Source organism: Scaptodrosophila lebanonensis, unplaced genomic scaffold, assembly GCF_003285725.1.
Source record: "Scaptodrosophila lebanonensis strain 11010-0011.00,11010-0021.00 unplaced genomic scaffold, SlebRS2 tig00000098-arrow-pilon, whole genome shotgun sequence".
Lineage (NCBI taxonomy): Eukaryota > Metazoa > Arthropoda > Insecta > Diptera > Drosophilidae > Scaptodrosophila > Scaptodrosophila lebanonensis.
Genome location: NW_022060568.1, coordinates 3,757,670 through 3,783,223, shown reverse-complemented (window position 1 = coordinate 3,783,223; position 25,554 = coordinate 3,757,670). Strand labels below are relative to the sequence as shown.

At 37.3% G+C, this 25,554-nt stretch overlaps 1 protein-coding gene across 4 annotated transcripts; it reads left to right on the top strand.

The window, feature by feature from the left end:
- Window positions 1-17,499: 17,499 nt before the first annotated feature.
- LOC115628064 lies at window positions 17,500-24,995 on the top strand. 4 transcript variants are annotated; one of them, XM_030524028.1, is made up of 3 exons: window positions 17,500-17,579; window positions 18,059-21,742; window positions 22,629-22,764. In XM_030524028.1, the coding sequence occupies exon 2, from the start codon at window positions 18,187-18,189 to the stop codon at window positions 21,733-21,735; it is 3,549 nt and encodes a 1,182-aa protein (XP_030379888.1). In that variant the 5' UTR covers window positions 17,500-17,579; window positions 18,059-18,186; the 3' UTR covers window positions 21,736-21,742; window positions 22,629-22,764. The 4 variants fall into 4 exon arrangements, with proteins under 4 accessions (XP_030379888.1, XP_030379890.1, XP_030379891.1 ...); XM_030524030.1 differs by lacking the exon at window positions 17,500-17,579 and adding an exon at window positions 22,998-24,995 and having other exon boundaries at window positions 21,608-21,742; window positions 22,629-22,917; XM_030524031.1 differs by lacking the exons at window positions 17,500-17,579; window positions 18,059-21,742 and adding exons at window positions 22,098-22,119; window positions 22,998-24,995 and having other exon boundaries at window positions 22,629-22,917.
- The last annotated feature ends 559 nt before the right edge of the window (window positions 24,996-25,554 follow it).

The following is a 25,554-nucleotide window of genomic DNA, read 5'->3' as shown; positions in this document are numbered from 1 at the left end:
ATCTTTAATACCAAATTGTCGCTCTGAGGCTAGAAACTCAAGGACCTGCTCTTCTATCCATATACATTGTGTGGTCCTGATGCATGATTTGTCCATAGAGGAGGAGTATCCTTCACTCGAATTCTTACTATACTGCTGCTGGATAACTGCTGCTTTTCAACCGACTTCAAAAAAGGAGGAGTTGTCAGTTCGTCTGTATTTTTATTTTTTTGGTTTTTTTTATAAACAATTATACATAAATAGCAAGTCCTTGGATTATGAAAACTACGAGTAGTGTCTCTATATTTTTATTTAATTTTTGTTTTATTTATTCGTCCTATTCTTTAATCAATTTTAGAGCAACATTTACACAATTTAATTTAATTTTTTTTATTTATTAACCTATCCTAATTAGTAGGAGATTACTTTTAAGTTATTACGCTAGTCATTACAATACAAGTACATATTCATTTCCAATTGAATTAAGCTTCATTTAATTTAAGTTACAAATTGTGATTTAATTTTAAATCACGTTGAACAATTGCATTTAATTTTAATTTCATTTGTTTTTGCTTGCTACTGATATGTTAAGTTATATTATAATTTAGGTTATTTAAATGTGTATTAGTTAAACACTTTGTAGAAATTGAAACATGAAATTGTATAGGATGTTTAATAGGTGTATAAGCTAAGATATTTCCACCTTTTACTCGATGAAAAGAAACTTCTTCATCGCTGATATTGTTTGTTGAAAATTGTCACACAAGTGAACTTTTAAATAAAATTAATTTTCAAATTCCTTCAATTACAAATATGTCTTTGTAATAATACGATTATAAAAAAATAAACATAATAAAACGTATAATTTAGTAAATTAAGTTTGGGATTTTTAAAGGGATCCGTTAATCGCTTACAAAATTATCAATAATTGTTGAAATCGCGTCGAAATTTTGTTTGAAAAGAAATGCAGAGCACAGCTGAATGTTTTATTAATAATAATAATTATTATTATTATGATTATTTTCTCTTATATATAATAATATTGTTTTGTGCAAAGTTAGCAGTTTCTTGGTTAACTATAAATAAGTAAATACATATTTTTGAATTTAAGGTTCATTTAGCCTTTTACATTAAACACTATTCAGTTTTTATAAACAAATACTATCAGTAACTTCTTCTAATTGAGAAAAACACAAAAATTTAATATATTATGCTAAATTATTAATTCGCATAAGCAAAGAAATCAAATCCAACGCATACCTACATTAAATTTAGCTTCAATCGTTACTCTAAAGTAAAAAAAAGTGGAAAAAAAATGCTTTTCATCCTTTGAGGGTCTTTCGAAAACAAATTCTTCAACCAAGCTAAAGACAAAATTCAAAAACCAAATTAGTAATTTAGGTAATTTTCGAAAATAAATTCTTCAACCAAGCTAAAGACAAAATTCAAAAACCAAATTAGTAATTTAGGTAATTTTTTTAATTGTGTAATAGTGTCTGATTGATTATTAATGAAAGGCTTTTAAAACTAGTCGCTCATTTGCATTTTTATGGCGTGCTTTCAATAAAAAATCAGAGCTGGCAGCTTGATAGACAGGTTCCTCTGTCACTTATGCAAATGCTTTTTAAACTAAGTTTTTTAGACCGTCTCTAATTTGATTTGAAGTGCCCTCAAGTACGAACTAAAAATAAACCTACAAATAAATGCCAATCACAAATCGTGAGCAATTTGGATGTACCTGGCACTATTTGTCAGTTCTTTGCTGGCTGACCAGAACCGAATTCTCCAGTCTCCATTCCCAGTACAAGTATATGTAGTTGTGTCTCATGACAAAATCATTTGATTCACCAGACCCGATGTCCGGTAATGAACAGACATTTTGAATGAACTAAATCTAATGGGAATTATATGTATATTTTTAGATGGTGGTTGATTCTAATAGTTGTCTGTGTTAGGAAAGGTGGGGGAGTGTGGGCGTTCAAGAACTTAAGGTATTTAAATAAATTGAGCAAATTTTAGATGAATCTCAGAAACTAACAGGAGCACCTGTGTAGAACTATATTTTTTATTTATTTTAATTTTTTTATTTTTCACCGACAAACAATGCAGTCGATGTACATAAAAAAATCACTACAATAGAGAACTTAAACTAAATAAAACTAAAGAAATAAAATTAGCCTACAAAAATATCTAATAACGAATCCGACACGGTGGGGTCAGGCAAATAATTTGCAAATAGATTGGCACAATTTTCAAGAATCTTATGAAATAGATGTTGAAAATAAGAGTAGTCAGATACGTTATTAGACCTATCAAAAAAGAAGTGAACATAAACAAGTATAGCAATAAAAGATAGAAGAAAACAAATTAAAATTAAAATACTCAAATAATACAAGATAAAATATAATTAAAAATTAAAAATGCCATACTAGAGAATGTTCGGATCTACAAGTATGAGTAATATATTTAGAGAACTTAAAGTGCTGTCTATTGTTTTAAACGAAAATTGGCTGATATTCTATTCTATCTATTTGTGAATGTAAAGAAGTCGTCTTTCAGATCTGATTTCAAAAAGACCTCAACTTCTTATTGGTGGATTATCTAAGCGCGGGTGGAGTCCGAAAGCAGCATTTAAGCAGCGATTCTATGTTGGCCAAGTCCTGGAGTTGAGCTTGGAAATGTTGGGCTTAATCTGCGATCATGAACTCAGCGGCTGATACCACATGTTGTGGCAGCTCGCAATCTCCGTTAATTCGCATGTAGGCTCGGGTTATGGCACTGGGCAGTGGATTTTTAGGATCGAGGCCGGCACTGCCCATTTCATGCCATGCTCATGATGTTGGCTGATCGTTTAAGTGTTGGCGCATCGCATCGCATCGCATGGCATCGCATCGAACTCATATGCATACTATATGCTGATGACTTTGGGAGTCAGGAGGAGTTGGTCTTCGTTTCGGTCTCGGTCTCGGTCTCAGTCTTGGTATTGGTATTGGTCTTTGGCTCGGCTTTGGTTTTGGTTTTGGTTGTGGCATATAATTGGTCACACACACAGACACACTGATATCTGCATATAGCAATTGCACGGGGGCCCCCAATTTGAGTGATAATGATTATGCGTTGCGTTCTCTTCCCATATTCTCGGTTAGGCCACAATGCACTCTGGCGTTATTGTGATTTGTGGTTAGGGTTAGTTGCAGCTTCTGTGCTACGTTTAAGGCGTTGAAGCTGTCAGGTCTACGTTTGACTTAAAGGCTCATTACGTTCATAAAACCGAAACAGATACAGAGACAGAGTCGGTGGCAGGCGCAGAGGCAGAGGCAGGGGCAGGGGCAGGTGACGTGGAGCGGGAGGAGCAGGAGAGAACGGGAGAGAGAAAGTAAGCATCGTTAAAACCTTTGGCAATCTGTGGGAAAATCTTCTTGTCCATAATTTGCATTTGAGTTAAATTAAATTTGCAGCTTCGGCTTCTGCATTTTGCAATCTTACTTTGCTGCCGATATGGACATTAACAGGAAATTAATGCAATTGGGTAGAGTACGAGTAGAGGCATATAGTATACGACGACGACGACGACGACGACGACGACGACGACGACGGCGACGACCCATCCAACCTAATGGTAGATTGCCACAAAACATTCGCACGCATTCGGCCCGACAGCACTTAAAGGTAGTTTCGGCATACTCGTAATCAGCGAAACTATTGGATACAAAACAAGATGGCTGGCTCACCATATTTGCATATTTATGTTGGCAGACGAGAACGCATGCCATTCTAACGCAATCACCGGAAACAGAAGTCAAACATGCCCCCAAGCTAATCAACTTTAAATACATTTACTCAAAATATCCTTTTCCGGTCCTGTTCAATCTGCCAAATCTGTTGTGTAATCACTAATTCCACGATCCACAGTGCCTGCCTTGAATGTGTGGAAAACACCGACTGCCACTCCGATGGATGCTCCAATATGTAGTCCTTTAAGGCTTCTCTCTGCTGAGCGAGTTAAAGACTAGAATGAACATTGAATTTATGCATCGAAAAATGAAAAACAAGTGGAGAGGATAAAGTCGTGTGGCCCGACCTTGTACTTGTACTCTGTAAATATGTGTAGAATAATTATGAAAATTACAAAAATGTAGAAAATTAAAAAAAAAAAAATGTTGATTGATTTTACCTCCTTTTGTATTCGAACTCACGTAAAGGGTGTATAAATAGAAGAGTGAATTTTGGTATTTTTTATACCCTGCACCCGTAGGGTAAAAAGGATATATTAGGCTTGTGCAAAGTATATAACAGACAGAAGGAAGCATCTCCAACCCCATAAAATATATATGTACAAGTATATTCTTAATCACCAAGACGAGACGAATCGATCTAGACATGGCTGGATTTCGGAAACGGCTGAGCGCACGAGTCTGTACAAGTTTATTTTAATTTTGATTTTAATTTTGATTTTCCCTACCCTCTCCCCACTGCCAAATTTCGCCAATGCTGTCCACATTTTCAAAACTACTTAAACCAAACTTTGCACAATTAATAGATAATTATCTACATTTTTTTCAAACTTCATCCAAATCGGTCAATTCTAAGAAAAGTTAATTTTTGTCCGCCCAAGAGAAGTGTCCGCTTAAGGGGATACTTAAATACTTTATACACCGATCGAATGTTTTCAGAAAAAGTGTCCGCCGAAGGGAGTGTCCGGATAAAAGAGGTATCCATTACGGGAGTTTTCACTGTATATAGGTAAAAGAAGAGGCGGTCAGACGGACAGGGCTAGATCGACTCGACTTGTCATGCTGCTACGCCTCCTTCTGTCTGTTACATTTTTCAGCTCGTGCAAACCTAATATACACCTAATTCTGTTTTTACACGGTAGATTGGTCCAGAAACAACCGTGTAAAAAAAGTCATTGATCATATGCAAAAATAGGTAATTGGTTTCTTATCTCTGAAGAAATATATGTGGAATTTTTCATTTTCAAACCGTGTTAAATCAAAATCGTGTAAGAAAAGGCCGTGTAAAAACAGAATTAGGTGTACTCTTGTACATTTCATGTACAGAGTATAATAAACGAAATACACTGTGGTAATTTGCTTTTAATTGGCCTTTTACCCCTTCGGCTAATTGTTTTATAACATTACAATTTCACCCTGTAGCCATCTACGGGATTGTCTACTAAGTAATTTTATCCATCAAAGGAACACTGCCGCCACCTAGCGCATAACCTCAATCTCTTGACGCATACCCAATATCAAATATAACCCTCTATAGGGCTAAAGCGTAACTTAAATGTGGTTTTTAGCGCCCTCTGTAGATAAAACGATCAAAGTTAAAATGTATTCTGCCACCTATGTGTTATACTCAAATTGATATAATTTATAAAATACACTACCGCCATCCAGTGTATCTACAGTCAAAACTATTGTCAATTTAATCGTCAAATTTAACTTGTACAATTTCGCGTTCAACCGGTTAGCACTTAAAGCTTGACTTAGTCCAGACACACACCGCCCAACAAAAAGCTATGAAAGCTTAGGCTAATAGAAGATATTACAAATTTGTTGCCAAAATTTTGACACAAAGCAACAACAAATTATCACAAACATGTGTATAAACAAAATGCATTTTGATAATTTAAATTTTAATCATATGTGAAATAAGAACATTAAAATTCAAAAATAAAAAACCAACAAATAAAAAAGCATCTTTACACAATTGTGAAGTTGCATCAATCTGTTTGATAGAACTTAGCTTACAACCAATTGGTAGGATTGGCAGAAGTTTGAAATTGTTGAAAGCATTTTAAATTGGTGAGCAGTTCGATTATTAAACTGAGCATTTCTCCAGATTATTTTCCTTAATTCTGCAACATAACTCTGGAAATAAACAAATGTACAAACTAAAGCAGGCAATAAAATTAAAAAAAAGCAGTAGTTAAGGTTTTGTATATCTTGCAATTAATTTTACATTGCAAGTGTAGCTTATGCTCATTACTGAAATGCATTCTGATTGTTATACAGTTTAATAAATATTGTTGTTTTTATGATATCAGAATCTTGATCAGTTTTAGAAGAAAATTACTTATTTACGTCTGTAGAAGGAATACTTCTTATACAACTTTAATGCTTTTTAGGTATTCTATCCAGGCCTTGTATAATTAACTTGTAAACTAATGGGTGACATATTGATCAACAGAAGATTTGATTATATTCAGTTCAAAGATATATTCAAATATCGGCTACGCGTCAGTGCAATGGATGAATGGCGAATCACGCGCTCTTCTCCAGAGCAGACATGTTCGACTCGATTCACGTGGCTCTCTCTAGCCCGCATTTTTCCAATGCGCAAAACCAGTTTTGACTGCACACTTTTTCTGATACGATTCCAACTCGAGCCGCAACCAACCGACCGAACCTTTTCCAACATTCTACGCACGCCACAGTGGGACGCGGAACACTATTGCTAGCCAATGGTGCTAAGTTGAATTAGTTTTCCAATTGAGTTTCCTTCCTTTTCCCAATTGAAAGCATAGTTGCAGTTTTAGTTGAATTATTTAAATAATACCTTTAAAGAAAAAGGTATTATCTTTTTCCGATGTCAATTGTTGCTTGAATGGCATTGAAATATTGAAATAGCTGACGGTTTGGTAAGGAATAGTAAGAGCATAAACACTTTTACTTTAGAATCCAGCTGCTTTCTCATCAATTCTCCATGCCTTGTAATTTAGTAAGCTACTCTATTATTCATCACAATCTGTGGTTTTAAATAAGCAGAGATTTTCATTAAGGACTATTTATAATTTGACTAATACCTTTGTTTTGTAGCTCGTAATAATATTGTTCAGCTTAATTCCTATGAACGATACATAGCTCTCATAGAAACGATCGCCTGAGGTTGCCATAAAAACCATTCAAATGAAATCTAGTTACTACAAATCGGCATTCTGTCTTTTAAAAAATATCATTATATATTACTAGATGAAGAGGAAACAGTGAGGTCATTCACGAAGTTTACCATTTCGGATCCAATATGGCATTGGATCTGCAATGACAAGCTATTATAGCCGTTTTCCAGATACAAATTATATTTAATTTAATTATATTTAATATCAAGATTCATGTGAAGGTGCATTCGCGGTCCTTTCTCTCTGCATGCTCTCAAATGTCATTTAATTAGCTCAGTTAAGCAAACTGAACTCAAATAAATTGAGGGTTGAGCCAACTCGACTCTAGCACTCCATTCCATTTTATATACCTGTACGTATGTATGAAGCTATTGATTTTGAGCACAAACCGGCGTCCCCTGGCCCACTGTGCCGCCGCAGTCGTTGTGCCTTTCATCCACCTTTCAATCCAATACAGCTGGCTTGTTGATGTTGTTGCGACTGCGGCGCTTGTTGTTTGGAGGCAGCGGCAGCATCGAGGCAGTTGCGCCATATAATGTGAATTCAATTGTTTCGGAGTGTTCGGTCAGTGCGCGTCGCATATATGGTAATATTCTTAAATATGTGTATAAATATATAATATGTATATATGTACATACATATATTAAACAATAATTTTCGTTGTTGTATGTAACTGTTGTTGTTCGCCTTCTTCTTCTTCTTCTTCATCATCATCATCATCATGTTGCTGTTGCGGCCGTCGGTGTTGTTGTCGTTTACGTTGCTGCTGCTGCTGCTGCTGCTGTTGGTAACAGGCAGTGTGTCAAACGACAGCAACAATAATTAATATCTGTACTCCTACTATAAAGATTTATTAGTGAAGCAACAACAAAAATGTATCGACGAAGTACGCGCGTTTCTAAATTCTGTCTCTGTGTGTGTGCGTGTGAGTGACTGTTTTTTTTTCCATATATTGATATATGTGTGTGTGTGTGTTACTTTTTTTTTGCATCTGTATTGTTCCTGCTATTGCGCTGGTTGGATTTTCATACCGAACGTACGTGTACGTGTGTACGTACATACATACATATGTATGTATATGTGTGTGCAAAGATAATTGTTAACGAGTACGTGTAATGTGTTTCCCAGGCATTAAAATTCATAGCCATTGGCTCGAGGTCAGACTAAAATAATAATAACGATAATAATGCCTATAACTGGGTAATATGTTCAATCGAATCTGAATATGAGTGCGCCTCCGTGTGTGTGTGTGTGAGTGTTTGTTTGTTTGTTCGTATCTGCAAGATTCGCTTTAGCCTTTGGTTGCAACTCATCTTGTTCTTATTGTTGCTGCGGTTGTTGTTGTTGTTGCTGTTGCTGTTGATGTTCTTATTGGCATTGTTTGTTGCTTGGCTGGGTTGGTTGGTTGCTTGCTGTTGCTCGTGTTGTTGTTGTCGTTGTTGTTGCTGTTGCTCTGCTGCTGTGGCTGCGGCTGCGGCTGCTGTTGCCGGTGAATGAACCCGCCTGCCCAACCAAAAACCAAACAACGCATAAAACAGACAAACATCCACACACACACACACAAACACACATGCTTGTATGTATGTATGTATGTTCATTTATGTAGAGTACGCGAGTATGTAGTCAACCACAAAATGGTGGAAAATGTGACGGTGGTACGCACACTAAACAGTTTTCTTCTTTTTGTTCGAAATATTAAACCAACTGTGCACAACGGCAAAACGCAACAACAAAAACAACAACAACAACAAGAAGAAAGCAACAAAAACAGGCAAACGGCAAAAGTCTGCTTCGCTTAATGTCTTTCAGTTGTTGCTGCCGCCGCTATTGTTGTTGTTGTTGTTGTTGCTCTGCTGTTCTTAAAAACATACATAATTGCAGTTTCACACAAACACACAAAGAGAGAAACACACACACACACACACTTACATACATACATATGTACTTAATGTTTGTGTCATCACATTGTTGTTGCTGTTGCTTTGTCACAGTCCAGGTTTTCCCATCAAACCCATACACTTAAAAACTAATTTCCTTAAAGTGTAAGAAAGAGTCGAAAGTGAAACTCATCTAATGGGCTTTAAAACCCAAAAGATAATGGCATTTTCGTCTGATACTACGAGTACTGCTACTATAACTACATTGTTGAGCCTAAAGCTTAGTTTCAAAGAACTCTCAAGTACCAAACTACATCACAACTTTCTTCAATTAGTACAAGACAACTAAAACTATTTATTAATATTAATATTTATTTGATATTTGCACTTTCTAAACAATTTGTTGAACAACAAGCTCTATTTTTGTCAAAGCCAAAATTTTGATTAAGAAGCTAATATTTTGTCCGAAACATCACCAACGCTAGAAAGTCTATTATTACTTTAATATTTTAATTTTACGGTGGGGCTTTTTGGGTCTTTTTTATCATTCCACACTCTATTGGTTTCTTTCCAATATTAATTGAATTTTAATTAATAATTTAGTTTATAACATTTATTTTTATTTATTTAATTTTATAAAAAAGGTGTATTCCTTCCTATTGGACAGTTCTTTTGAAACTATCCCGGGTGAGGTTTCCAATGAAATAAAAAAAACCCACAAGCGTAGAGAATATTTGTTGATTCTGTTTCAAACCAAAAACTTAATTTTTCTGTGTGTATATAAAGACTTTTATACCAAGCGTTGTTGCCTCTAGATTTTTGTATATGTGTGTGTGTATGTGTATATGTGCGTGTGTTATAGATAATGGCATCTTATCTTATCAGCGAGCGGGACTGTAATCTTTTGCAATCCATTTGCTGTGGCAGGCTTTGGCAACCCTTATTTTTAGCAAAGGCCGCAAACAAAATGAAGAATTTGTTGGCCAGAAATATGGTCATACTATATACATACATATGTATGTATATATGTATGTATATGTGTGGATGGTATGTGTGCGGTAGTACGTACAACGATGTTTGTGCAAACTTGGCAGTTGCATCTTTCTCCATTGTCCGTGAATTGATTTATAGGTATGTAAGTACATACATCTGTATATAAGTATATATGTACGTATGTACGTATGTATGTATGTATGTATGTATATAATCGGTTCTTTTTGCCAAATGACTCACGAGGCAGTCAGCCAGTCAGGCAGTCTCATTCCACGTTGCGAGGCCTCAAAAGCAGGCGATGCATATTCATATTAGTAATAGGCTTATTGAACCAAGGCAGTTTACATCATAATGTTGTTCGTTTGATGCACATGCTCACACATACATATTTACATATGTATATACATGTGTAGTATATATGTATATACATATATATGTATGCACAAACATTCAGTCACTGATCAGTCACTAATTGGAAACACAGCTAGTTGTTGGCAAATCTGAGGAGAGCGAACGAATGATGGAATTGAGGAACTCGCAAGATTAGAAACCCTTTCCTCCAGCACAAAAGCAATTTCTGCAATAGTCGTAAAAGTTACCTGGACTTCATGCCAAACACATGTACACATGTACATATATGTATATGTAAACATGTCTGTATGTTTTATGAATGTACTCGTATGTACAGCACGATGAGTCGAATCGATTTAGCCATATCAGCGCCTCCTCCGTTCCAAGTAAAACGTCCACTCACTCAGCTATCAAGTCGAGCTCGCATCGAAGCTTCTACCTTTTAGCTTTGCACGCTCCATGAATATTAGAATAGAGTAGGCTGTACGTGTGTTCTTTGCACGAAAATAACGTTACTTGCTCAAAATATACCAAATAATGGTTTCAGATAACAGAGGGAACCCGATCTATTACATAGTAGCCACTATTTAAAAATATTATTTGTTTTTAAAAAATTCTTAAGAGCCGGTCTTCCAACAAACCAACATTGTTGCATTATTTTGTAAATTTTTCAATAATCATTTATAGAAAACCTTTTTTGTGAACTACACTTTTTTTCTCCAGTAAAAGACTCAAAAAAGAAAGAACGTTTTCAAATTTTCTCTCCCAATTTCCCTTTACTTTTGCTTCTCTGTTGTATTGAGCACTAGAATTTATTTTGAAAAGTCAATACTGTAACAAATTCTTCACTCAGCCTCCTCAGCTCTGTGTATGCCACACAGAAGAATGTGGCCTTTAAATTGCTCGACAGCGATTAAATACTATTATATAGTGCTTGAAAACCTTCTCCACCCATTTGTTGTTTTTAACAGCAACTGTTCCGATATGCCATATCTTTCGACCAGCATTTTAATGCATTTACAATCGTTTTCTGCAAATGCCCAGCTTTAGCTATAAGACTTAGGATTCCTATTGTCCACTCTATTAAAACTTTAATCTCAATTCAATAAATTTAGGCAATACGTCATTATCAGAGCCACTTTAGGAGAATAAATGAAATACTTAGTAAAAATAGAAACAATCATTCATGAATTGCTAAAGTCCATTCGATACATGACATTTCGTTCATTGGGTCAACTTTTCATATTAGAAAGAATTGATTAAATTAGTGGCAATCTGCTTAAGGCACATGCCACTTAAGATCCATTTATGGGGCTTCCACAAATCACACTGCTTCAAATAATTCAATCGTTTAAGACAAAGTTTTTTAATTGCGCCATCATCTCAAGTGTCAATTAAGCGCCGTAGAGAACATTTTTATAGACAATTGGGCATGTACTTAGAACTGGTTTTATGCATTTTAACATCGGCTAATGGAAAATATTGATTGCTTAATATCACATTAGTTTAGCGTCATATTGTTGTTGTTCTCGTAGTCTATTCAGAGCTGTAACATATGCAATATTTATAAATATTTATGTGAAATTTCCGAGAAGTACGTTCTCATCCAAAATAAGAACTAAGCTAAACTAAGTGGTTTCGCCAAAAATATTTACATTCACAAAGTTTGTTTCTCTTCCCCCTCATGCTTCCAGCAGGGGCCAACTTCGAAATCATACGGCCCTGTTCAGTTGCTTCGGTTTTAATAAATGTTGTTTATTCATATACGAGATATTTAAATTCTACAACTGTAACCGGGTCGCCTATCTGAAATGTCTACAAATTGTTATAGTAGTTTTGATTATTCTTAGTTGTGCACAAAACATTTTCTTTATTTATTTGAGTGGAGATCTCTTTCCTACATGCATTTTGATATTTTCTTGCAATAAGAAAATTAAGGAAATCCTTAAGTGTTTAACAGTTTTTACTTTTGTTTGATCTCAACTGCGAGCTTCCCTTTCTTCTACTTGTATACTTTTTAGTACTTTCCATCGTCTGGGCTAATGCTCATTACTTGCTCTTCACCATAATTAAATCCTTATTGACTTAATCAATGGACAAACTCGTTTGCGGAAGTGATACTTTCTGTTGTGGCCTAATTTTTGTAGCGACTGTCGGCTTCTGAATTCTTGTGGCTTCGTAAGCTTTTGTGTTTTCATCAGTTGTCGTCGTGAGTGAATTTCACGGCAATGTCGATCTTACACCCATTCGTATACAGCTCTTAAACCATGTCCATGAATATCAATATCTGTCAAACAATATGACAAGGGGACACCTTCTTGACTTACCCGTACCTATAGACTTGTCTCATACACTGAGAAACACTTTTACAAGCCATACATCTTCTTTCTATTGTAGTTGCAATAACTGATCTACTCATTCTTTTTGATTGGTTTTTATTAGCATGTCTCAGTGGGAATACATTAAAGTGTGCTATAGGCTCTTCACTGGATCTTACAACCAAACTTTATTTATTCCTAAATACCTGAGTGGTTCGGAATTATCTTATTTCTTTGCCAGAACATTTGATTTGATAACTTTAGAAATAAATAAGCTTCAGATACATACATCATATGCTTTGAATGACAACTACTTACTATATGATATCGAGATCTGAAATAGTCGGTCTTGTCATATCCGCTGTATTACCTGTGCCCGTCAAAAAAGAAGCCTTGGCTCAAAGGTGCATCACGATAGCTCCAAAATTGTGCGGGCGTAGTCAACGACTCGGATCCGACTCGCCATGCTGATCATATATGTATGTATGTATGTATGTAGATGTGTCGAGTATATATGTCACAAGTGATCTAGAATTGTTCCTTCTGTGTGCCACCCTGACACTTTTCAATGCTCTCTTTCTGTCCACAATAATCAATACACATGTATGTATGTATATCTAATATATCTGTCGTACAGTAGTTAGAACTATATAGTCAATAGCTTAAGTAACGCTGGACTGTATGAATGGGGAGTTATAACTTTATTCAAGCGAAAAAAAAAACAGACATACTATATGTACTTACAAAGCGATTTTAATTGGCATGCCCTCAGTGCATGTTTACAAATAAATTCATCTACAAACAAACGTACATATAGTACATGCATATGCATATGTATGTATGTACATATGTAAATTGACAGCGAAGGTAGGTTAGTAGTTCACCTGTTGATTGACATTAGCGCGCATTTATGAATCTATGTATGTTCACGTGAGTGTGTATATGTGTGTGTGTCTGTTGGTGATTAAATGCATTCATGCAAATGCATTTATTGCGAAAGCTTAAGCAGCGAAATATGATATACTATAAGTGCATATATGGTCGCGTTTAGTGCATATGTATGTATGTATGTGCATATGTGCATATGTATTATTTATGGTGCTTATATTGTATGTACGATTTGCGATTTGTGCATTGCGCATGCTTTCCAACCACATCAAACAGTTTAACTGGCACTTTTTTGTAACTACAGGCCCGCAGGGGGTCGGTACGAGGCCTCCAATATTGCACAATTTTTTCTTCTTCTGTTTTTTCGTTCGCTTTGCCGCATAAAATGAAACAAAATAATATACCTACATACATATGTATGTATATACATACATAGGTATATAAAAGTAACAATAACAAAAACAAAAAAAAACAGTTACAAAAAAGCCAAATAAAATGAAAGCCATTAGCTTTGGCGCGGCTTTGGCAGCTAAAAAGCAGACGTGCATACACAGACACATACTTATGCACAAGCCGACGTGTGGCCAGAGAGTGGAGAGTGTGTGAAGAGTGAGAGAGGGAGAGAGGGGAAAAGAGAGACACTCGCATTCGCTTACTTGCTTTACTTTACTTAACTTTATGGCTTTACTGGCTGACCCGGCATCAACAAACTTGAAGAAGATACTGTGCAGTGACGTCATTATGCTCAAACCAATAAACATATACAGTGTGTGTGTGTGTGTGTGTTTGTGTTTGTGTGTACGCACAGTGGAACTGTGCTAATGCGAACTAAGTGCCTGCTCGCCTGCTTGCCTAGCCAGCATCATCATCAAATTAAAATTGATGTATTTAGGTACATACTCGTAAATTTTCTCAACTTTCTTGCCTCAAGATCGCCGTTTTAAATGAGCCGATTGTGTGGCACCCCCCATCCACCCATCCACCCATACAACCAAACACCCACTCGAGCAATTGCAAAATGAGAGCTTTATTGGAACAAAAATAAGTATCTCAGGCATGCAACCTATCGCACACACACACACACACACATGCACACATGCACACATATTTGTACACACATATGTACATATACCAACGCTCGTAAATAAAAACAGACACTTGAAGCCCAGCCGCTACTTTTAGTTAAGATCAAACAAACGGTGGAAAATAATAAAAAATAAAAAACAAAAAAAAAACATGCAGATAGGCAGCGAACAACACACATGGACGAGTCCGAGACCCTATCGCTAGACTCGTGATCTTGAGAGCATGCAAACATACACGAGTTTCTGCTTACAAGCATACACACACACACACTCACACAGATACACACACACACACACACACACACACACATACATACATAGATATGTACATGTGCGTGTCGTAAGAAGGCGCGTATGAGCCTCAATGCGTACTTTTGGCAATAATTGCGACTTTATTTTTATACGTACTCGTACATACAAGTATAGGCCTTTTATTTGCTTGTTTTTGTTTTTGCGCGCCACTTTGAATTTTTGAACAACTCCCCGTATGCCGTGTTCTTGAAAAGCGTCAAGAGTGCTTGGCCAAATAATGTATAGCCCCGAGACCATGGAACCGGACAAGTTTAATTCAATTAACGCAATTTCCTTTCCTTTTCAAGCCGTCTCTTATCCACTCGTTAGGTTGCGAGCGGTATGAGGAAGCGTCTCAAAAAAATCAGACAATTTTTCGCATTCTACTTCAATTATTTATTCCCTTAAAAGGCATCGAGTGTAAATATTTCAAATAAAGTACATTTTTTAAATAATTTTGTACAAATAAGTTTTTATTTCGTATTGTAATAACATTGAAAGTCGTTGAGTACAAAAATACACATTTAAGTTCATTTCAATTTTAAAACAATTTTAATTTTATTTTATTTCTCCAAAAAACAATTAAAACGCACCTTCAAGCTACCGAAATTATGCTACAAAACGAGTTTTTTAAGCTATTATATTATAGTTCAGAAGACGACTTGCATATGTATGTACATACTTGGAATTTAAACTTTTATTCTTCCCAACATTAAGTGCCATTCAGCCAAAAACGTATTTAAATTAAGAAACATACGAGTATGTTCATCAAGGAGAATGAAATCCCTTTTAATGTGTCAGTAGATTATAAACTGGATTGACTATACTTAAATGATATTTTTAAGTATTTACTTGCAGTAATATAATTCGACTATATATGAAGTATTTTAAAAGTAGCAGAAGAATCGCCTGAGTTTCTAAAGGGCGCATTTGCTTTGATAACTAAACAAGTGACAAAAGTGTTACTCTTTCATAAATATACTATAAATATTTGAATCACTTTTTATTAAATTAGAAAAGAATAATATTGATACTAGAACAATACTGACAACACTCTTGTTTGGCATTTCATTTCCTCTCGCTATACATTTCACTTTAAGTCCCTGCTCTATTCAAAAAATGTATGATACTTATATTAAAGTTATTTTAAAGATAAATTTTAAGTGGAGTTTTGGCTGTTCCCAAAATGTCACTATTTTTGTGTTGTTGCAAGACAAATGACAAAAATTAAATAAAATGTGAACAAATGAATCAAAGTCGGAAATACATTCGAAGTGTTTAAAGCAATTGCGAAACTTTTCATTATCATTATTTATTTGGTTCGATAATGATTTTGAACGCAGAGTGAGTAAACGATTTATTTTGCAAATATATTAGAAACTTAAAACCGCTGTAGTTATGCCAAAACATGAAGTTGCAAAATATGACAGCATTTTGAAGATGGAAATACATTACGCCACTCCTAGCCTAGTTTTCATAAAAGTACTTATGTACAGCCTTAATATGGGAATGGCTCCTAATTTTATGACCGAAATGCAACAATTTCTGTTTAGATTGTTGTTGTAGTTGTTGGTGTAAGTGATGCTTGGTACTTCAAGAATTCTGGGCCAAAGAAATGGTTTCGTTTGGGCGCAGTGCACACTGTTATGGACAAGTTAGAGGGCCCACACATACCCACTTCTACCTATACTATACAGATAGATATGAAGAAATGTACGAGTATGTATAAATGCCTTTATTGAGGTCGATTGTTCATTTATCGTCAATGTCACTCATCGGTTGGTGTGCGCGTGTTTTGTTGTTTTTACACATTCCCGATTTTTGTTTTGCTTTTGCGTTTTGTTTATCTTTAAGCCGTTCATTACAAGAAATGAGATTGAGAATGGGAATGGGAATGATAGAGGTGTTTCCAACATTTGGCCCAAAGTGTTTCCCAATTTAGAGCAGCTGGAGCATTTGCTGATTTGTAATGTTTATCTTCAAAAAAAAAAAAGAGCTCATATTGAAAAATAAAAAACGCCTGCAGATTCGAAACATTTGTGTACTCGACGTGCATAGCAAAGTAGCCCTCAGAAGTCATAAAAAGAGCAATGAACTTTCTGCATCAATTACCTCTTCCAAAGGCAACAAAAAAAAAAAAATGAATAAAATTGAAACTAGTTTTCTTGATTTCTGCAAAGATTTGTTTCCCAAAACAAAACAGAAAATGACAAAAAAAAAAAATGTCTTGCAGTGCGTTTTGTGTTCAGCACCACCGTGCCGCAGTTATAGGGTATTATAGAGGGTTGTTAGACGATTTTATTGCCAGCAGGGTTGGTTGCACACACTAAGGGTGGCTGAGATACCACCCGCGCCCAGTCTACTTGTATGACCCAAAACGTGCCAAGGTTAACAAAACCATAAACGGTGAACGGCTGAGGGGAGAACTTGGGACACATGGTTCTGGCTCGAAAACACACCGTCCCATGTGCGATCATTTTCAAAATTGGTTTTTTTCTTTGCATTCTCAAACAAATTTGCCATATTAACACCCAAAGACCTAACCTGCATCAGATTTCAAGCTCGCCGGCTCTCCTCGCTTCAACCAAAATATGTATGTCAGCCAATTTGCAATTCGATGGCGATTTCACGAACTCTACTCTAAACACATCGCATAGCAGGCTGCCCAGTATGGGATGGGAATGCTAAGTGCTTCAAAGGTTTTTTATTACGCGCCCGAGTGCAATCTTTCATCACATTAATATGTTAATGCTTATTTTTTCACTTTTTACTTTTTTGTCTTTTCTTCCAGACAAATTATTGAACGATCGAAATACGTCAGAGCCCGCAGCATGTCGGCGTTATAAGTGAAAAATAAATATATTTTAAGAAGATACGAAGAAAATTATTACATGTAAGTCAAATAGAACAATATTTTATATCCTAAGCCCAAAGTACTAGTATACGAGTATATATTTTGTTTATATACATAGCATTCTTTCTTCTCAACTTAACAGACACCTTTTATTTAGTACTATAGTGTACATTGAATTCGACAAAGATTCAAACAATAAAGTCAGATTCTAGATCCCTTGCGCCTCGAAAGCATTTTAATCTTTTTTTCTCAGTTTCTTAAATTTATTTTTCTACCATTAATTTATATTTCATTTATACTTATAATTGAAATTAATTTTGTAGTTCATAAATGATTTTATAATTTTGTGATGGTATCTAAAATATAGAAATTCAACATAAGGTTTCTCATCAAAACTGATATCAGTTCACTTTTAAATAGCTGGGTGTTAGTTACAAACATATTATAGAGTCTCCTCATTGAACAACTGACTTAAAAGCTAACTAATACTTATTACCTTATATATATTTATTTTTTAGATTTTTTCTAGCGGTCATTACGCATTCATTTCAATGGTGGCCGACCGTATCAGCACAACTTTCAGCTTTCTTCCACTCCAAACCCCCTCGTTATCCCTCTTGTCCCATCTTAAGCACTCCAGAAAAAAATGTCTGACGCGATTTGCAGCGATCGAAATGTCGAAGCACCTAGTACTCTAACCGAAACAATAATAGTGGACCCGGATACTGGTTCAACGCAAAGTAGCCCAAACTTTGAGAGCAGTTCCAACAAAATAGACTCGAAAACAGACGAATATTTGAATAATTACATAAACGAGCCCTTAAAAATCATCGAGCCCTTTGAGAATGAGGACCCGGTGGACAGAATAGAACACAAAAGCTTTGATATATCAGAGAAAAATAGCCAAGATAAGGAGAATAGTAATAGCAGATCGAAGAAGTCAGTATCTTTCAATCCCAACGATGAGCAAATCCGAAAGTTTACAACAGGAAAGCCAATAATCGACCAGAAGAATCCATTTAAAAACGGTCATGTAAACGGAAAGGATAAGAAAACGCCTCCGCCAGTGCCAACAAAGCGCTCAACTCTAAGTATACGAAAAACCGTTACGCAACAGCTACGCGAACGGGAGCGCGAAAAGGAGAAGGAGAGAGAACACTTGAAGAATCAGGCAAACGCACGAAAGAAAAACGGAAAGGTCAGTTCTGGAACGGGAACTGGAACTACACCCGAGGAGTTTATAACCACAGAAGAAGTCCTTAAGCAGTCCAAATATGTGAAAACCTATATTAAAAATCCCGATCCATACTTTGTATACGATCCAACGGTATTAGCACGCATCAAGTTCGAAGAACTTCGTGAAATCGCAGAGAAGCCTCCGAAGAGGAAGCAAACACATACCTCGCAACAATCTGCAAATCGAACTAAAGATTCAAAGTCCAATAGGCTTTTTAAAAATCAGGAGGCTACAAAACCCAAAATACCCACTTTTAAAAAGTGCTCGAAGCCAAATTATCCCGAACTTGCTAATTTGAAAATCAAAATAGGCACCGACCCCGACCCTGACGGCAATTACTTTAATCCAGCGGAGGTAACGAAGAATGCGAAAAAGTTTGACGAGCGTGTAAAAAAGTTACAGATTAGTTCTGATGATGATCTCGACGAGATTGATGGTCCGCTAACGAAAAGCGAATCGAGTGATGAATTAACCAACAATTCAGCAGTTGTTCAACATTCAGAAACTGAACAGCAGGATACATCAAATAATTCCAGTATGTCTACAACTAACGATCAATCGCAGCCAGAAAAAATTCCCAACGGGGCTGGCACCTTTACAAACACCATAACATCGGAGGAGTTTCAAGCGTATCTCAAACGCAAGGGGCTGGCCCTTATGCCCAAAAAAGATATGGTGCGTACCACACCCAAGCCTAAGCCTACATTCCAAGCGTCCGACGATCATAGTAAGAGAGTCGCCGAGTCTTTGGCCGCCCTGCGTAAAGATAACACCAAAAAGTTATCCGTTCTCCAGCGTCTATCTAACAGTCTTTTCGCTACGAAACGCAAAACAACACCGAAGAGCGTGGCACCGAAGCCCCGACTTATTTATAGTGAGATCGACGATATCCAAAACTTTGAACCGCCATCGAGCACGCAACGCGTTCTTTTGGAGGGACAGAGCTACCATGGACCTCGCGGTCAGGCGAAACCTGCAAATGGGGAAATCATTCCAAGAGGAAGAATATCGAGCTCCAGTTCAACACGTTCCCCAACGCATGGCAACGGATCATGGCAAGGAAGAAACGGACATTCGCAATCCCAAACTAATCCCAATAAAAAGGTTAACAACCCGGCACATAATGAATTGAGTCTTGCACCAGCATCCGAAGAAAAACTCGATAACAATACAAATGCGCCTTTCCAACGCACCTTGATACGACAAAGCTATATTCCGAGACGAGTCCAGGCAGACAACAGCCTCAAGATATTCCCTCGATCAGCTTCAATGGATAGAAATCAAATTAATGCCTTTAGTCGGAAGAATCGCTTAGAGACTGAGGGTAAGCAACGTCAGTCGCTGGCTTTGTATGTAATGCCTTCTGAACCAGCGAAGGAGGATCGTTCAGATCCCATTGCCACATCCACACCGCTTCGCAAGAAATTAGAGAGTCCACAGCTCTTCCATCCCACTAACAATCAAAATGAATGGGAAAAACTACGTGCTATTAAAGAAGTCACCGACAGACAACTTTATAACAAAGTCCTCCAACAACAGCATCATCAGCACCAGCAGCACCAGCAGCTCCAACAACACCAACAACAGCAGCAGAGCGAGGAAAACATCTACGAGCATCTGCAGCCGAATCAGCTAATGCCGATTCCCGCCTCCATGCAGTCGTGGCCCTCGCAGCAATACTTTGCTCGCGGATCTCTACAACGGAACACCTTCTCAGGTATTAGTGGGCGCAATCGTCAGGTGATGATTCTAGATGGTAAGCAGCATGTGCCTGCAGCACCGCAAGCTCAAGTGCCCCAGCAGACTATGACAGATTCGCATATGAGTCTCGTTTCTCTGCCGCGTTGTCAGAGCGTCCTGGACGACTTCGTGTCCAGCCCTCATAGTTCTCAGGCCCGCGGTCGCGGCTACGAGAGTGAGAGCGAAGCACCCGTTGTTTTGAGACGCAAGGAGGCCACTAGCTCACGACGAATTGGTGGCCTGCTGACGCGTGAAGAAATCATGGAAAAGGTCAAGGAATTCTGCCGCAAATCCATCCACAAGGCAACGCTGCCCGCCCTGAAAATGCAACCAATCTACGAGCGACAGCAAAACTTTGCAGATATCTCGCCCGTTTCGTATGCTTCGGTGGAAACCCACAAGAGGCCTGCATCCCAATTGAGTGCAGCCCCTCAAGTGCCTCTAAGAGTGCAAAGCTTACCCCAACGACATGTACAGACACCCATCTACGCGCACGTCAATAAGCGCGGAAGCTTGCTATCAAACGACTCGGAACAATATTTATCCAATCAACAGTTGCCCCAGCGGGTGTTGCAACCCACAGAATATATTATCCTGGAGACCGGGGAGAAATTGCATGGAACAAAAGCGGCGATGGATCAACTTAATTATGGAGTATATGTGCAGCCCCAATTCATACGTTCCACCCCACATGGCGCCTATTTCCATATTGAAGACGCCGTGATGCAGAATGGACGTAGCACGCCTTTAATATTGGATCGCTCAGCAGGTCAGCAGGCAAGTCAAATCTATTGGACGCCCCAGAATCAGCGACTACAACAGTCGCGTCATGTTCTCACGCTGCCTCCTAATGCACGGTATGCCGGAAAACAAATCTATCCAGTTCCTGCACCACGCACTAATGTTCCTGGACGTGTAATGACCATGAATGGCGGCCAAAATCTGACCAATGTCCAAATACAACAACATCAGCAACAATACGCAACTTTTGTTGTGCCCGCACCAAGAAATCTACAACAAAGACAACAACAGCAGCAGCAGCAACAACAGCAGCAACAACAACAGCAGCTACAACAACAGCAGCAACAACAACAGCAGCAACAACAACAGCAGCAACAGCAGCAGCATGTGGTAGGAAATGTCGAAATACGCCACAACACAATGGATGGCAACAGTAATGGGAGCGAGCTGTGCCGTATAATGGAAAAACCGCATTAAAACAAAGGTAAATTGATGCGGAGCATTATTTCTCAGTTTTTTTATTTATTCGTTTTTAAGAGGTTGTTTACAAAATTTCCAGGTAATAACAATCGAATTGTTCTCATTTCCATATTTTGCCACAAGGAAAAATGAAGCTTTATTTAAAAAATATACACATTTTTTAGAGCTATAGTCTTATTAATAAGCATTTGAACAATGAAATTTTCGCGCCAGCACAGCAGTGCTGCCAAACAAAGCAAAATGCTCGAACTGCCAACTATTTTTAAACAGTGCTGGTAAATGATAATTCGCTTGCCATAGCGCCAGCTGCGTTGCCTTTCACAGAGTTGGCAGCGCCCATATACAAGCAAGACGCAATTTTATTAAATACGAATGTAACATGTAAGAGTGAGCTGCTTGTTAGCACAATACGATATACAAAATACAATACATAAAATGCAATTACAAATGAAGTACAGTGTATGTGTGTTTGTGTATATATAAAGCTATATTTATGGGCTTAAGCTACATACATATGTAGGGTACAAGTAATACATATGTATACAGGTACGGACTTACGTATGTAAATAAATATGTATATCTGAAGATCTAGTACATCACATATGTATATACATGCATAAGTATGCAGATAGACTGCGTCTCTTTAGGCTGATAAACAGCCGGGGCCCAGACAACAAAAAGTATTTAGAGATACACATACACAAACACATATATGCATTTGTATTTACGTATATAAATACGTACATACTATATCTGCAAAATTTGTCGCAATAATTTTACATACAAATGAAATGTTGCGCACTAAGTGCGCCAAGGTCGACACGAAAATAAAGAAAGCCTTAATGATACATATACATATGTATGTATATACATTTGCTCATTTCTTTCAGAGTTAGGCCCGCCATTGGAAGTAAAAATGGACGAGAGCGGCGCAACCATTAAATCAAAATTATCAGACAGCAGTACCAACAAAAACTTAACGTCGGCTTCACAAGACGAAACTCTTTGTTCAAGCACATCAAATGCATTTAACACATGGACCATATTACCAGCAGAAAGAATCGAATTACTTGACAACATCAGCAACCAGAGCCATCACCATGGTGTGACAACCACATTGGAAGAGGAATCGATACAGCAAACATCAAGTAAGGAGTGCGAAAGGCTTGCAAACGAAAGGTGACCATCAAGTTGCATTGCAAAACTCCCTATTACAATATAAACTGGAAACTGAGCTAATTAAATTGTATTTTTTTCAGACCCTTAGACGACCCGCAGGCAGATGATATATCGGATGGCATTTCCATCATCAGCGATTGCGAAAGTACTGGACGCATATCACCACGTTCATTTATGCGTGATCAACTACATGAGTTAAATATGAAACTTGATGTGGGAATGGAGCTGCCGACGCCAATTCTCCCGCTTCTCATTACACAAAATGAGGAATCGAACCTGGTCGAGGACTTGGAATTGGAGCAAGTGCGTCAACGGCGTCGTGCCTTGCAACGTGATGAGGATCTGCCACCGACGACGACATCAGCGAGCTCTGGCAAAGAGTTGCAACAGGCTCAATCCGCTGTCAATCGTCATTATCTACCGCCTCTTGTGCAAAGTGGCTTATCAGCCGTATTCTATGTGGGTGTTACCCTCGCAGTACTCGCATTTATTGGCAAGCTGCGCTATCCTGAATGGCAAGTCCTCGGCAATGGCAAACCCATTGCAGATTTGGAACAGCGTCTCAATGATGTGGAGTTGCAGAATAATTTGCTGCGTGCTGAAATTGATATTATGTCGAAGCAGTTAAACTACTTGAATTCAATGACTTCGGGACAAAGTGGACTGGATGGACAGCGCAAAGACAGCGCAGGACGCAAGGGTAAAACCTTCAAAGTGTGGTCAGGCAATGGACACTCTATAGATCCCGTGGATATAACCAAAGAGGACCTTAAGCGTCCGTACCAGTGTCCTGATGGCAAATTTGTCGATATCGCCGCTATGTGTATAGAAAACAAGCCCTATGCCGAATCTCTAACAGATGAGATTGGCAGTGTGGTTAACAATGTGCTGCAAAAGTCTCAAACTTTTCAGAATTTTGAAAAGATTACCGAGAAGCTAGGCACATTTACAGAAGCCAAGGAAGACGATCCGACCCGTCCAACGGAGTCAGTGATAAAGAATGACGGTCAGAAGGATTCAAATACATATGACGCCAATAAGAGAATGCCGCAGCGTCATAACAAAGACAGCACTTATAAGCCCAAAGTCAATGAGCACTCCAAGGAGTATACATCACAATACAAACGTGAGAATCATCACTCTAAGGAGCGCTACAATCAAAAAAGGTCCAAGAGCAAAGAAGACAACTCAAAGGAGCGCTACAACAACAGGAAATATGGCGATAAATCTCGAGAGGATTCTCACGAAAAATCCTCTGAAAGACCGAAGCATAGCAAACGTCGTGAAGACGACAGCGGCAGCGGGGAATGGTATGAGGGAATGATGCATCAACGTAAAAATGCAAGACTTCAGAACGAGCAAAAACGTAACAAGAACTGGTACATCGAACGTGGCAATGGTCGTGAGCAAAAGCGTTCCGCCGAAACAAGACATTAATGAGAAGCTAATTGTATTTGTAATGCCTGTCTTTGTATATCATTTAGGATATTCATAGTGGGTTTCATAGCTGGTTATCATCTTAAAATGGTATTGGTATTGGAGCAATGAATATCAAAACGAGATGTACAACATTGTTGCATTGATTTTTCTACTTATGTAATATGGATTGAAAGTGGAAATGTAAAGTATCGATCTTCGATTTTCGATTTTTCTCATTCAAATGGTTCTTGGAAAATTCGATACAAATCATAACGCAAAACGGACAACTAGACATTTAGGTACAAGAAGGTTTCATTACCAAAGAGCCTTTGCATTCGATCCATATGTCATTTAAAGATGATGACACGTTTATAGACCTCACTGGAACAGCCTAATACTGCTTTAGGTCAAATGTTGTACCCGAAAAAAACTACATTATGTGCTTTTTTGTTTAGCTTTTACTTTGTATTCGTGTTTGCATGTGTTTTTTATGTACCAGACAAATATGGACGTGCTTAACTTAAACCTAATGACAAGTTTAGTGGAAAGAAATAAATGCTATGTGTCCCGATTAAGTGACTTCTAAAACAAACCGAAAAAACTCCTTTCTGTAAACTTCAAAAGCTTTCGCTAAAAATAATATATATTTGTGATATATACACCTACACTTTTTTTTTAGATTAGGAATATATTAAATATCGTATGTACCAATTTAGATGTTCCCCTGAAAACCAATGCATATGTATGTATAAATATTTTTATATGCATGTAAATGCTATTAATAAATAAACTATCGCTAAAACAAGTTGAATTTATTTGCAATTTAATTTTTACTATTGGCTCTATTGAAGACTTAAAAACTGTATATTGAAATGAATCCTAACGATCTTGAATAAAACCTGATTACAAATAAATTCATTTGGGTTGTTTAATAGTATTAAATACAGATTTAATACCATGTGGCTGTTTCTCATTATATATACATATTTTCTGTTGGGCACGTTACGAGCTTGGTTATGAAATGCCTAATATCCTTTTCGGCAAGGGTATTGTAAATGACGTGACGCACAGAACTTTCGTCGTTTGTAAGCTTTGACTTTTGACATACATACACATGGACATTGAAAGCTTCGTTACACTTTTGTATTTAGGTAACGCAGCTGTCAAGAGAAAGATTATAAGGGAGAGAGCGAGTGCTACTATCGACAGCAAACACAA

What these genes read in the sequence shown, in the direction of transcription:
- LOC115628064 (XM_030524028.1), top strand. Translation starts at nt 18,187, where the DNA reads ATGTCTGACGCGATTTGCAGCGATCGAAATGTCGAAGCACCTAGTACT.